The 15,744-nt window shown below is 41.8% G+C and overlaps 1 protein-coding gene across 1 annotated transcript; it reads left to right on the forward strand.

Moving 5' to 3' along the window:
• Window positions 1-1,433: 1,433 nt before the first annotated feature.
• On the forward strand, window positions 1,434-13,946 carry FGA (fibrinogen alpha chain). Its single transcript, XM_075335454.1, has 6 exons — window positions 1,434-1,532; window positions 3,256-3,375; window positions 6,307-6,490; window positions 9,885-10,030; window positions 11,319-12,306; window positions 13,179-13,946. Exons 1-6 carry the CDS (start codon window positions 1,434-1,436, stop codon window positions 13,880-13,882), a joined length of 2,241 nt encoding a protein of 746 aa, XP_075191569.1. The 3' UTR covers window positions 13,883-13,946.
• The last annotated feature ends 1,798 nt before the right edge of the window (window positions 13,947-15,744 follow it).

A 15,744-nucleotide genomic window follows, 5' to 3' on the forward strand; every position in this document is an offset into this window, starting at 1 on the left:
CGATCACCCCACCAGAGGGCCTAGATGCACGGTAGCCGGAACACTAGGGGTACGGGGTAAGAGTCCTTCAGGGATCTGCACAGGAATGTCTCTGAGTCCAAGGGCACCGTAGGCAGGACGGATGACTGGAACCGGGTTAAGGTGCCGGGTAGGAACAGCAGACGGTGTCCGGGTCCAGCGAGACGTGCAGGCTGATGTTACCAGGTGAAGTCGGGGATCGGTGACGGGTTCAGGCTGACGGAAGATGGCAGGATCCTCAGCAGACAGTCACCGGGGTACTTCCTGGGGAATCAGCAGTCAGGACCAGGTCAGGGCGGCAGACGGACTCTGCAGAAGAGGTAGTGTTAATCGGGACACAAGGCACAGAGGGACCTGAACATCTAGCTCTGGGAACACGTTGAACAGGCACTACCCACCTGGAAAGGGAAGTCTATATACCCTGTACCTGTATCAGTCATATCCTGTTCCCGGGACGCTGGCCCTTTAAGAGGAGGTGAGTGAGCGCGCGCGCGCCCTAATGCGCATGCGCGAGGCCGGAGTGCCGGAGGCCAGAACAGGAAGCGGTGAAGGAGATGCAGGGGTGCCAGACAGAGTGTCTTGGGTCGCAAGGAGACGCCGGGACCGGCGAACGGGAGGCACAGAGGACGCAGAGGAGGGGAGTGAGAGGGGCAGCCACGGGCAGGAGGACCAGAGACCGGAGCGATGATTGACAGGCCGAGACCCGGGGAGCGTGACAACCCGACATCAGAGGCCACGGAGCCCGGGGGTTACGCGAAAAGGGTGAGCAGACTGCAAAAGCGCCACTCACAGTTACTATTGGCAACCAAAGCTATTTGAGAGAAACCTTGTTTCTCAACATAATATCGATGTGGCCAGTAATGAAAAGGGGTGAACCAACTCTTTAATGCAATCTTTTTAGTAAAACCACTTGCACACATTACTACAAAATATCTGTACAAGCATTGATGGCATTTTGGGCAACTTTCAACACACAACTAAAATTAAACTTTTCGTTGTCAATAATCCTAAAGCCACCATGTTGCAACCTTTTTTTATTGTAAATTACATGATAACATACTTGAGATACACCTCTTCATTATTGGAAGTTGTAACATTAGTACTATTGCGAACATCTTTCGGGAAAATCATGTATCATGGAGCATTCATTAATGATTAAGAAGTGGCCATGAAGTACATTCTCTTCTAACCTGTTTACTCATTTCCTCCCACACTGTATATCTTTCTTATTTTTTTTTTCATTACAATTTAGGGACATCAGGTTATCTCAGGGAACTTTTAGTAAATTTACTCAGTTGCTTGAGCAATAATGAGCAGGACAGTGACATGGGCCGGAGCAGAGGTCTTATTAGCTCGGTAAACATAGCAAATCCAATGGTGACAGACGGGCGGACAGCCTTATAAAGGACACCTAGATGGAAATACTTCACTATAGTCTTCACTCTTTCAAAGCCAAAATGAAGCTGAGAGCAATACTTGTAACCTTGTTGCTCTGCCTCGCCAGCACCGCATGGGTATGGTGTTTTTATTTTTACCTAAATAACCAATAAGGCTATAATATAATATATTAATATATACAATGTAATGCTGTTTCTACTTTTACTAAAACAGTATTTGTGTTTTATCATTAAGGGGTATACCAAATTCCATATGCATATTCAAGTCATCTATGCAATATTTTTAATTAAGCTTTTATTTCGGGTCTCAAAATGATCTAATTACAATGGGGAAAAAATACTGCCAAATTCTGTATCCGCAATAGTCACTTTCTTATGTCCAAAAGCCACTGAGGAAATGCAGAAGTTGGTGCCACGTCTATAGATTTCCAAATTTAATTAGATGTAATGCTTAACTTTGGATTTTTAGGACACATATGGAATATCTCTGAAGTTGGCACGTTATCCATGTGTATATTTGGACAAAAAAGAAATAGAAACACAGTTTTGTGTGCACTGTGATCACAGAATTTTTTGCATTTAATTAGTGGCCATAAATAATTGGATTTTGTAGTTTTATAGCTAAAATGCTTTGAATATTTGCATAGTTCTTACATCTTATTTAATGTAAATGTTTATAGAGATTACGTTTTATCTCGTGTATATGTGTTAGATTCCAGTTTTACCAGATATTTTAAAGCTTTTTTAAGATACTTGTTAGGGTATGTTAACATGTGGCTAATTTGTTATGGAATTGTGGTGGTTCTTAATGGGATATATAGAAATTTCTTCACAATCTACAGAACATATGGAACTGATTTTCAAATACAGTTTGCAACAAATATGCTACATGTTAGGCCTCCTTTACACATACGTGTCTCTGTTTTCACACATACTGGAGACACGGACACATGTAGACCAATTAAATTTAGTGGACTTGATCACACATCCGTGTTTTCACACCGGCCGTTTGTCCATGTGTTTCATATGGAGACTTGTCCATTTTCTGCAAGCAGCATGGTGTCACACGGGCCGCACACTAATGTGATACGTGTGACATCACTGTGACACGTACCGAAGGAAACACAGGTCACATAAAAATAAAGAATTTTTATACTTACCTGTCTCCGGTGCTGCTGTCTCTGCCTTTGCTGTTACTTCCGGTCCCGCTAATTATGCTCATTGCATATTCACTGCACTAACCATGGACCCGGAAGTAACAACAGCTCCGGAGACAGCAGCTCCGGAGACAGGTAAGTATACCAGGTCATGCTGTCCGGATGTCGCACAGATAGCACAGGGACAGCACACGTTGTCACACACACAGACAGTGGTTTTCCAGTTTTGGCATGAAAGTCTTCATTCGCTCCATGTGACTGCAGACTTGTAAATCCTCACAGTACACTGTCAGGATTCACTGACTCTACAAGACATGCGTGGTCTCACTCAATGCAAGTGAATTGAGCTAAGCGCCAAACATCTAGTCAGGATATGGCTGGAAGTTTGTATGTCGCATACTTCTGGTCACATGATTGCCCAGTCTTGCCACTGGCACAGGAGAATCCTGACAGTGTACGCTGGGTGCCCTGTGACTGAAGACGTTTGTGCCAAACCTGGACAACCCTTTTAACTTAAATACATAGTCGCTTTATATATTGTAATTATTAATTGTTTCTGTTTTGTATTTTGATGAACTCTGTATGTTTTAGGGGTTTTTTTTAGAACTTTTATTTATATCTGCAGAGATCAACATACACTGGTCACTATGACAAGATATCAATTTTTATTTTCTTTGGAACAGTCAGATGAGAACTTTGAAGAATCCGGTGCAACCGGCCGTGGCCCCAGAATTGTGGAACAGAAAGCTGATACCGGATGCAAGCAAGAAACCAACTGGCAAGTCTGTGCGGATGATGACTGGGTAAGGACTGACCCTGCTGAAAATACCATGACTATATTAGAGAATATTACTGTTTGTGGCCTATGTTACACAATATTACTGAACTGTACTGTTCTCAGGCTTTTTCTGTTAGTTTGGGTTATTTGGGGGCTCACCACTAATTTGATCTACTCGTTTCTGAACAAGTTAGGAATTAAACAACTATTTAATTACTATTGCTGAAATGTTTCAATATTTGTTTGAGTGATTCATGGAAGTAAATGAAGCAGAACTAATCATGTTTACAATTGTTACATCTGCTTCATTTAAGGCCGCTTTACACGCTACGATATATCTAACGATATGTCGTCGGGGTCACGTCGTTAGTGACGCACATCCGGCCTCGTTTGACATATCTTAGCGTGTAACACAAATGAGCGACTGTGAACGAGCAAAAATACTCACCTTATCGTTGCTCGTTGACACGTCTCTCATTTTCAAAAAAACAAACGTCCTTCTGTGCTCCAGTTGTTCATCGTTCCCGAGGCAGCACACGTCTCTCCGTGTGACACTCCGGGAACGATGAACTGTAGCTTACCTGCATCCTGCCGGCAATGAAGAAGGAAGGAGGTGGGCGGGATGGTTACGTATATATATACAGTACAGACCAAAAGTTTGGATACACCTTCTCATTCAAAGAGTTTTCTTTATTTTCATAAAGGCATCAAAACTATGAATTAACACATGTGGAATGAAATACTTAACAAAAAAGTGTGAAACAACTGAAAATATGTCTTATATTCTAGGTTCTTCAAAGTAGCCACCTTTTGCTTTGATTACTGCTTTGCACACTCTTGGCATTCTCTTGATGAACTTGAAGAGGTAGTCTCCGGAAATGGTCTTCCAACAGTCTTGATGGAGTTCCCAGAGATGCTTAGCACTTGTTGGCCCTTTTACCTTCACTCTGTGGACAAGCTCACCCCAAGCCATCTCGATTGGGTTCAGGTCTGGTGACTGTGGAGGCCAGGTCATCTGGCGTAGCACCCCGTCACTCTCATTCTTAGTCAAATAGCCCTTACATAGCCTGGAGGTGTGTTTAGGGTCATTGTCCTGTTGAAAAATAAATGATGGTCCAACTAAACGCAAACCGGATGGAATAGCATGCCGCTGCAAGATGCTGAGGTAGCCATGCTGGTTCAGTATGCCTTCAATTTTGAATAAATCCCCAACAGTGTCACTAGCAAAGTACCCCCACACCATCACACCTCCTCCTCCATGCTTCACGGTGGGAACCAGGCATGTAGAGTCCATACATTCACCTTTTCTGCGTCACACAAAGACACGGTGGTTGGATCCAAAGATCTCAAATTTGCACTCATGAGACCAAAGCACAGATTTCCACTGGTTTAATGTACATTCATTGTGTTCTTTAGCCCAAACAAGTCTCTTCTGCTTGTTGCCTGTCCTTTGCAGTGGTTTCCTAGCAGCTATTTTACCATGAAGGCCTGCTGCACAAAGTCTACTCTTAACAGTTGTTCTAGAGATGTGTCTGCTGCTAGAACTCTGTGTGGCATTGACCTGGTCTCTAATCTGAGCTTCTATTAACCTGTGATTTCTGAGGCTGGTGACTCGGATAAACTTATCCTCCGCAGCAGAGGTGACTCTTGGTCTTCCTTTCTTGGGGCGGTCCTTATGTGAGCCAGTTTCTTTGTAACGATTGATGGTTTTTGCCACTGCACTTGGGGACACTTTCAAAGTTTTCCCAATTTTTCGGACTGACTGACCTTCATTTCTTAAAGTAATGATGGCCACTCATTTTTCTTTACTTAGCTGCTTTTTTCTTGCCATAATACAAATTCTAACAGTCTATTCAGTATTACTATTAGATGTGTATCCACCAGACCTCTGCACAACACAACTGATGGTCCCAACCCCATTTATAAGGCAAGAAATCCCACTTATTAAACCTGAAAGGGCACACCTGTGAAGTGACTACCTCTTGAAGCTCATCAAAAGAATGACAAGAGTGTGCAAAGCAGTAATCAAAGCAAAAGGTGGCTACTTTGAAGAACGTAGAATATAAGACATATTTTCAGTTGTTTCACACTTTTTTATTAAGTATTTCATTCCACATGTGTTAATTCATAGTTTTGATGCCTTCAATGTGAATCTACAATTTTCGGAGACATGAAAATAAAGAAAACTCTTTGAATGAGAAGGTATGTCCAAACTTTTGGTCTGTACTGTATATATACAGTATATTTTAGGGTATCATCTCCGGTAGGCTATGGCAGGAACAGAGTAAAGAGGCACATAAAGGTTTTCAGTCCAAAACTCAGTGTTTTAATCACATTGGTGACAAACAGAAAAAGAAAACACAGTCTTACTTCACACAGGTATGCAAAGCATAAGCCAAGCTTTTCAAACAGCATAGCATAGGCCCTGGACATGCTAGTTCATTCAGGTATGTTATTTTCACAAAATCGGCTTATGTTTTTCAGCCAAAAACACCACCAAGGAGTTAGGGCTGTCTGTTTAAGCTGTTCTTATCCTGCAGCTGTGCAACTGAGAGATTGTCCCAAAAACCTGGACTAGCAGAGAAGGTTCAGGTCATGCTTGAACTCTTTCTCTGCTGCTCACCAGTGTGAAAGACCGGGAGAGATGTACCTTCCATCCAGCACCACCCACTTGACTGTGTTATATTTATATATATATTATATATATTATATATATACTGTATGTATATATATATATATATATATATATCACTGTATAAATAAATATATATATATATATATATATATATATATATATATATATATATATATATATATATACTGTATATGTCTATATATCACCGAAAAAAAATCATATTTATCTTGTTCATATCCTCTCTTCGGAGTTTGTGTAATAATACAATGGAATAGATGAGACTGTCAATATGACCACTAATGCAGTTTTGCTTCTCTGCAGGGTCCCAAATGCCCTTCTGGATGTAGAATTCAAGGTTTATCTGACAAGACTGACAAAGAGTTTAACAACAGGATTGATGCAATTAAGAAAAAGTTAAAGGATGGTGAAACCAGTTATGAATCTATTGACATCAGAACCAAGGAAACATATAAACTAATTAAGGATAAGCTCGTTGCAGCCCAGCGTAAGTATAAATGAGTTGTGTTCAAATACATTTTGTGTATGTCTAAAAACAGTTTAACTGAGGTTGACTTACTTTATACTAATTGATTGTGCCAAAATTCTAGCGCAAAATATTATTTGGCATCAATTGAGACAGAACACTCGCACATTTGGCTTAATAAATCTTGCCTCACAGTGTCTTGAATTGCAAACTGTACTTCTACCTGCACTTCTGTGCACTCGGTCATGGCAGTTGTATGCTAGTGTGAAAATACTTTTCTGTATTAGGACCCAATGCATTTTGCACTTGTTTTTTCCATGATTATGTTTTTTTTCCAATGAAGTATGTTTGGAAAGAACTGTGTAGCGGCGTAACTAAAGTCTGATGGGCCCCAGTGCAAGATTTGGACCTGCGTCACCCCAGCATGTTGGTCAGATGTATGGGCCTTTGTAGTGTTCTAAATCCTACAAAGACATACATATTGCCCCTTCTCTCCCTTCTTTATGTCACAGTGTCCCCATCCTGATATATATGTCCCCTATTGTAAAGCCCTTCCAGGTATGTCTCCCATTCTAGGCCCCTTCAAGGTATATATGTCTCCAATTCTCGGCCTGTTCCAGGTATATGTCCCCCATCCAGGTATATATGTCCCCAATCGCGGGCCCCTTCCTGGTATATATGTCCCCCATCCTGGTATGTATGTTCCCCATCCCAGGCCCTTCCTGGTATTCATGTCCCTCTCCTAGTATATATGGCTCCCATCCTGGGCCCATCCTGTTATACATGTCCCACATATTGTTATATATGTCCTCCCTCCTTGGCACTTCCTGGCATATATGTCCCCTTCCTGAGCCAATCCTGGTATATATGCCCCCAACCTTGGCTCCTTTCTGGTAAATATGTCCCCCTTTAGCCCTGTTCTCTAACGCATTAAAAAAACCCCAAACTATTATATTCACCTTCCTCCTTTCACCCGCTGTGCTGTGTCCTCCTCTGTAGCCAATGCAGAGGTCAGCAGCTGCCATGTGACATCAATGACTGGTATGCTGATGTTAGCTGCCGTCCTCTGGTTGGCTGGTGGCATTAATTGAAGTGTAGGGACCCGGCGGGTCTCTGCACCACAATACACTTAAGCTGAATGTGTGTCTTCAAGGCACATCCAGCTGAAGTATGTGCTCAAATGTTTAGCAGAACTATTATAAGTTTTCTATAATTCAATAATTTCACAATAATTTAGTTTTATCCTTAATACAGAATAGATGGATGATAACTTTGCAGATATGTTCCTGTATAGTACTAAAGATTATATTTACTTTTATATATATATATATATATATATACAGTTAGGTCCAGAAATATTTGGACAGTGACACAATTTTCGCGAGTTGGGCTCTGCATGCCACCACATTGGATTTGAAATTAAACCTCTACAACAGAATTCAAGTGCAGATTGTAACGTTTAATTTGAAGGTTTGAACAAAAATATCTGATAGAAATTGTAGGAATTGTACACATTTCTTTACAAACACTCCACATTTTAGGAGGTCAAAAGTAATTGGACAAATAAACCAAACCCAAACAAAATATTTTTATTTTCAATATTTTGTTGCGAATCCTTTGGAGGCAATCACTGCCTTAAGTCTGGAACCCATGGACATCACCAAACGCTGGGTTTCCTCCTTCTTAATGCTTTGCCAGGCCTTTACAGCCGCAGCCTTCAGGTCTTGCTTGTTTGTGGGTCTTTCCGTCTTAAGTCTGGATTTGAGCAAGTGAAATGCATGCTCAATTGGGTTAAGATCTGGTGATTGACTTGGCCATTGCAGAATGTTCCACTTTTTTGCACTCATGAACTCCTGGGTAGGTTTGGCTGTATGCTTGGGGTCATTGTCCATCTGTACTATGAAGCGCCGTCCGATCAACTTTGCGGCATTTGGCTGAATCTGGGCTGAAAGTATATCCCGGTACACTTCAGAATTCATCCGGCTACTCTTGTCTGCTGTTATGTCACCAATAAACACAAGTGACCCAGTGCCATTGAAAGCCATGCATGCCCATGCCATCACGTTGCCTCCACCATGTTTTACAGAGGATGTGGTGTGCCTTGGATCATATGCCGTTCCCTTTCTTCTCCAAACGTTTTTCTTCCCATCATTCTGGTACAGGTTGATCTTTGTCTCATCTGTCCATAGAATACTTTTCCAGAACTGAGCTGGCTTCATGAGGTGTTTTTCAGCAAATTTAACTCTGGCCTGTCTATTTTTGGAATTGATGAATGGTTTGCATCTAGATGTGAACCCTTTGTATTTACTTTCATGGAGTCTTCTCTTTACTGTTGACTTAGAGACAGATACATCTACTTCACTGAGAGTGTTCTGGACTTCAGTTGATGTTGTGAACGGGTTCTTCTTCACCAAAGAAAGTATGCGGCGATCATCCACCACTGTTGTCATCCGTGGACGCCCAGGCCTTTTTGAGTTCCCGACTCAATGTACCCGACTGTTGATTTTGCTACTCCAAGCATGTCTGCTATCTCTCTGATGGATTTTTTCTTTTTTTTCAGCCTCAGGATGTTCTGCTTCACCTCAATTGAGAGTTCCTTAGACCGCATGTTGTCTGGTCACAGAAACAGCTTCCAAATGCAAAACCACACACCTGTAATCAACCCCAGACCTTTTAACTACTTCATTGATTACAGGTTAACGAGGGAGACGCCTTCAGAGTTAATTGCAGCCCTTAGAGTCTCTTGTCCAATTACTTTTGGTCCCTTGAAAAAGAGGAGGCTATGCATTACAGAGCTATGATTCCTAAACCCTTTCTCCGATTTGGATGTGAAAACTCTCATATTGCAGCTGGGAGTGTGCACTTTCAGCCCATATTATACATATAATTGTATTTCTGAACATGTTTTTGTAAACAGCTAAAATAACAAAACTTGTGTCACTGTCCAAATATTTCTGGACCTAACTGTATATATATATATATATATATATATATTATATTATATTTCCTTATTATATTTACTTATTTTGAATTATATTTACTCAGTATTTTCATGTTCATATTTGCATGTATTCCAGATAGAAATCAGTTAAACCCACCATTCATTGATTGCATTAGAAAATTTACCACTTATTTAAGCGACATTTCGACAAGCCACACACTGATTAGCAACAACGTATCTGACTAATCTGCCTGTGGACCTGAGGCAGGTCAATGTGTAAATCTACTGCAGATATATGAGAATCTTGGGTGTCTTGTGTGGATTCCACCTCTGTGTACCTGCCCTAAAAGCGTATAGGACCTACGATTTCATACATTGTGCATTTTACCAGTTTTAAAGCCATTGAGAGCTGTACCTGTTAGTATATCCTACTCTGAAATAAATTATTATACATTTTTATTTTTATCCCTTTAGAAACTGATGGCTCTTATAACCAAGTGTCTGATAACCTTCGGCAGAAAATCGACGTTTTGAAAGTAAAGGTTTCCAGGCAGATAGAAAGAATCAAGTTGATGCAGAAAAGCATCAGAGATCAAGTATCGGAAATGAAACGCCTTGAGGTATGCCGCTAATGATTCTGGGAATTAAGAATACCAGATTTATCCTTTGTAGTATATTATTATTATTTTTTATTATTATAGCATTTATTCCATGGCGCTTTAGATGTGAAAAGAGGTATACGTAATAGGGACAAGTACAATAATCATAAACAGTACAAAGCACAGACTAGTACAGGAGGAGAGAGGACCCTGCCTGCGAGGGCTCACAATATAAAAGGGATGGGTGAGGATACAGTAGTGGAGGGTAGAGATGGGCGCTATAGTGGACTGAAGGGGGATTTACACGCTAGCGATATCGGTACCGATATCGCTAGTGTGCGTACCCGCCCCCATCGTTTGTGTGACACGGGCATATCGCTGCCGATCACGCACAAAATCGCACTCCCCCTTCACACGACTTACCTGCCCTGCGACGTCGCTCTGGCCGGCGATCCGCCTCCTTTTTAAGGGGGCTGGTCGTTCGGCGTCACAGCGACGTCACACGGCAGGCGTCCAATAGAAGCGGAGGGGTGGAGATGAGCGGGATGTAACATCCCGCCCACCTCCTTCCTTCCGCATAGCCGGTGGAGGCAGGTAAGGAGATGTTCCTCTCTCCTGCTGTGTCACACACAGCGATGTGTGCTGCCGCAGGAACGAGGAACAACATCTCTAATGGGAGGTAAACAATTTTTTAGGACGACCTCTCCGCGGCAAACGATTTTGGCCGCTTTTGCGATCATTTTAGGTCGCATATAAGTGTCCCACGCTGCGATATCATTAATGACGCCGTATGTGCGTCACTAACAACGTGACCCCGACGATAAAACATTAACGATATCGTAGCGTGTAAAGCCCCCTTAAGGGTTATGGCAGGTTGTAGGCTTGTCGGAAGAGGTGGGTCTACAGGTTCCTTTTGAAACTTGTCAAGACAGGTGAGAGTTTGAAATGTTGTGGCAGAGGATTCCAGAGTATGGGGGATGCACGGGAGAAATCTTGGATGCGATGGTGGGAAGAGGAGATGAGAGGGGAGTAGAGAAGGAGAGCTTGTGAGAATCGGAGGTTATGTGCGGGTAAGTAGACTAGGTCACAGATGGAAGGAGGAGACGGGTTGTGGATGTCATGGTTAGGGTTTTGAACTGGAGTCGTTGGGCAATGGGAAGTCAGTGAAGGGATTGGCAGAGAGGAGAGGTCAAGGAGTAGCGGGGGGACAGGTGGAATAGCAGGGCACAATAGTTGAGAATAGATTGTAGGGGTAGAAGACTATTAGAAGGGCTATCGTGATCCATTAACGTTATTTTCTTCTTTTCAGGTCGATATTGATATTAAACTTCGTGCTTGTAAAGGATCATGTGCAAAGGGGGTTGACTTCCATGTGGATACAGAGAGCTATGAAAACATACAGAAACAACTCTTGCAAGCTGAATCCACTGATCTAAGACCAAACATGAATCCTCTTCCTGTCCTCAAGATGAGACCTCTGAAAGAATCTGCAGTTGCTTCAATTTACAAAGCTCTGGCTCAGGAAAAAGAAAAGTATCCAACTTTCTCCGATATTGGCCAATATTCATTTGTACTAGAAGGGAAACCTAAAGAGGTAACTGGCCAGCCAGTGTCTACTGTATCTGTCACTAATGTCCAGGGCGGTGTCAAACAGCCATCGCAAACAACAGACTTTGTTATCTATGGTGATAAAAATGCACAACCTAGTAAAACCACAACTTCAGAAAGCCGAGTTATTTCCTGCACTAAAACAATTCAAAAGAAAATAGTTAAGGGACCTACTGGAACTAGGGAAGAAATAAGCGAAATAATTAGTGGTGGAGAAGAGTGTGAAAATTTAGAAAAGCTTAAGGCAGAAGGAAAGGGTGAGGTTGGTTCTGATGGCACAGTTACCATCCGATTCCAAGGGGGCAAAGATTCAGGAAGTATACTTCCAAGCTGGGAAGACTTTATTAGTGGTAAGACTGTGAGTACAGATAGTCTTGTGAGTGGTAGCTCAACCAGAAAAACTCAAGGTTCTTTGACCGTCGGAGAAGAGGAATTTGATGATTTTAGCCATATTGACCTTGGGTCTCCAAGTTTTACACCTGGGAAAACTCAAAGCTCATCATCCAAGACAGTATACAGCAGTACCAGCACGAAGGATGGCTACCAGGCAAGCAAACAAGTAAAGAGTGGGCCGGTGTTTGATGATCTTGGCCCGATCCTGCATGATAACAGCGAGGAAGACATGCCTGACTTTAAGGCCCGAAGTGTGCAAACAGACGTGAAATTGACTGGAGATTACACTGGGACAGGTAAATCTAAGTGATAGACAGTGCTAGGGTTATATATTAAGCTGGGAAAGCACATAATTCAGCATGAAAACTACCAGGATGCTTACAAGGGAGCAAATATAAAATCTGTAATTACCCATTTTTGTTAGGAAACAGGACACAAATAGTAATTTTTATTAGACATGGCATAATTGAGATTTTTTTAAGTAAAAGTCTACTAAACCTCATCTTTTTTTTTGTCTTGAATATCACACATAATAGTTATATGGGATGTTTGACCATTACAGACATAATCACTAAGAAGTCTTAGGGTGCTTTCAGATTACGTTCCTCTACCCATTTAGCGGTCCCATTGGCGCGTCCATCCGAACCCCCTGTAAAATGGGATTTGGAGGTATGCTCTGACAGGGCTACTGACTATAATGGTGCAGACAGAGTCACTGTGTGCTGTCGTGCACCATTTTCAAGGGTATATACCTATAGGAGGCGGACACCCAGATGTAGTAGACTGCGTCTGGCCGACTGCTGCCGGTAAACGTATACTCCCGAAATTGGTGCACAGCAGAGCACACGGTGACTCTGTCTGCACCACTATAGTCAGTGGCCCCGTGGGCACCTACATCGTAATCCCGTTTTGTGGGGGGGTTCAGATGGAAGCCCCGATGGGACCACTGAACGGGGAGAGGAAGGAACGCAGTGTGAAAGCGGCCTTAGAAGTAAGATGCCATGTACAGCATTTACAAAACATGTAAAAACATTCACATACTTTTACTTAATAATGTCCAATTCATCAAAGTCAGAGAAAAATGTAAGCAACAGTATATTCTAACAATACAATGACAATGTACATCAATAATAAAGAGGTAAACAAGATCAAATGCATTTCTTTTTAGACTGTGCTGATATCCTCCAGAAACACAGTTCTGGTGCCAAAAGTGGCATTTTCAAAATCAGGCCAGAAGGATCCAATAAAGAGCTGTCAGTGTTTTGCGACCAAGATACCCAATTAGGAGGATGGGTCTTGATTCAACAGAGGGAAGATGGATCTGTGAATTTTAACAGAACCTGGCAAGACTACAAGAATGGATTTGGATCTGTGGATGCAAATGGGAAAGGAGAACTATGGCTGGGAAATGAATACATCTATCTTTTGAGTAAAAAAGAGACTGTTTTGAGAATTGAGCTGGAAGACTGGTCTGGAAATGAGGTTTATGCCGAATACAGTTTCCATCTAGGATCTGAATCGGAAGGTTATACTCTCAATGTCCATGGTTATGAAGGATCTTCAGGAGATGCCCTGGTTGAAGGCTCTAAAGATGACAGTGCATATACTTCTCATGCCAAGATGAAGTTTAGCACATACGATAGGGACAGTGACAAATGGGAGGAGAACTGTGCAGAAATGTATGGAGGTGGGTGGTGGTATAATAACTGCCAGGCAGCCAATCTTAATGGGATTTACTATAGTGGAGGTCAGTATGATCCAAGAAATAATGTCTATGAGATTGAAAATGGGATTGTTTGGGTGTTATTTAAACCAACAGATTATTCTCTGAAAACTGTAAAACTTAAAATTCGGCCCGTTGAGACTGCATAAAAGTATCTGATCATATCCTACTGCACTCCCATAAGTACAAGTGTATTGTATGTGTTTTTTATTATTCCTGGCTTAATGTATAGCGACTGTAACTGAAGACTAAATCATTCACTTTCATTAACTCTTTGTTGTGTTTTTTATTTATTATTATGCAAAATGACACTAGTTATCATAGACCCAGTAGATGCAAATGTGCATGACACATACATAAGCCATAAATCATTCTACATAGATATAAGATGCGATCTGTGTATGTCCATTTACAGTATCTTCTCAGGTCAGTATTTGTTTTATATGCTCATCAGACACGTAAGGCTTGTATCCAGAGTTGAGAAAATCTAGCAACAAAATCCAGGAATATAAAAAATGCAAAAAATATAACAAAATGCAAAAAAAGTTTATTTAGAAATAATTATTAAGTCCATCATGCAAACAATGAAGTTCATAATCAGGGCAGAGGACGCGTTTCGGACTTTGCGTCCTTACTCTAAGAGTTAAGGCCGCTTTACAGGCTACGATTTATCTGATGATCTCATAAGCGACGTGACACACCCAGATCATAGTTACGATTTGCCGAGATCGCACTCAGGTCGTTTATTAGCGGTCACACGTAACGATCGCACAAGCGACGCAAAATCGTTTAGCGATATATTGTTTGACCAAGGCGGTTGTGTGGATGTTGTTCATCGTTTGCAGGGTGTCAAACGTACCAATATGTCTGCTGCGTTCCAAACGATGAACAATATTTTGAAAGTGAATGACGTGTCAACGATCAACGATTTTCAACCTATTTGCGATCGTTTGGAGTCGCACGCAGGTGTCACACGCAACGACATCGCTAACGATAACGGATGTGCGTCACGGAATCCGTGACCCCGATGACATATTGTCAGATAACTCGTAGCGTGTAACGCTGCCTTTTAATGTAAGGACGCAAAGTCCGAACCGCGTCCTCTGCCCTGATTATGGACTACATTGTTTACATGATGGACTTTTTAATTATTTCTAAATCAACTTTTTTGCATTTTTTATATTCCTGGACTTTGTCGTTGGATTTTTTCAACTCTGGATGCAAGCCTTGCTGACGTTTTTTATCCATGCACAGTCCGTTTTGTTGGTCTCCTGGATTAGGTGACCTGTAGAACCCCCTTTTCTCTTCTCATGAGACAGGTAGTAGCTGCTATGGACAGTCTGAGCTCCGATACAATAAGTACACATTAACAGCAGTATACTAATAAATAATAACATTGATTGGTAAACACAATGAAAAGCCAAGAGAAGTGACTCAAACTCTCCTTATTGGCAGGTCAGCAAGTGCCCAAATGGGTGTAGGGTACAAGGCCTGATTACCAAAATTGAGAAGGAGGTTTTCAGTCGAATGGAAATTGCAAAACAATCCTGGGTGACAAGTAACTCTGACAATATAAAAATTCTATCAGAATTAAAACAGATTCATGAAGTTGCAGATCGAAAGGTGTTTACAGAGAAAGGCAAGTACAGCCACGGTTTATCTACATTTAAGGGGATTAAAGGGACTCTGTCACCAGCTTTAGGCCCCCTTCACACGTCCGTGAATCGCGTACATATGACTTCTGTTTTCATACGTACCGGAGACATGAACATACGCATTCCCATTAAAATCAATGGGTATGCACACACATCCCTGTTTTTTCACTGTCCTGTGTCCGTGTGGAGCACACGCACGTCCGTGTGCTCCATACAACGACATGTCCATTTTTCTCTGGCAGCACGGGTGTCACACGGACCACACGCTGTTGTGCTCCGTGTGACATCAGTGTGACACGTACCGTAGAATACACAAGTCTTTGAAATAAAATATTCTATACTTGCCGGTCTTCAAC

The sequence above is a fragment of the Anomaloglossus baeobatrachus genome, chromosome 1 (assembly GCF_048569485.1).
Source record: "Anomaloglossus baeobatrachus isolate aAnoBae1 chromosome 1, aAnoBae1.hap1, whole genome shotgun sequence".
Lineage (NCBI taxonomy): Eukaryota > Metazoa > Chordata > Amphibia > Anura > Aromobatidae > Anomaloglossus > Anomaloglossus baeobatrachus.

What these genes read in the sequence shown, in the direction of transcription:
- FGA (XM_075335454.1), top strand. Translation starts at nt 1,434, where the DNA reads ATGGAAATACTTCACTATAGTCTTCACTCTTTCAAAGCCAAAATGAAG. An exon ending in TAAGCTCGTTGCAGCCCAGC is followed by an intron (nt 6,491 to 9,884) that starts GTAAGTATAAAT and finishes TTATCCCTTTAG; the next exon opens with AAACTGATGGCTCTTATAAC. An exon ending in CGGAAATGAAACGCCTTGAG is followed by an intron (nt 10,031 to 11,318) that starts GTATGCCGCTAA and finishes TCTTCTTTTCAG; the next exon opens with GTCGATATTGATATTAAACT.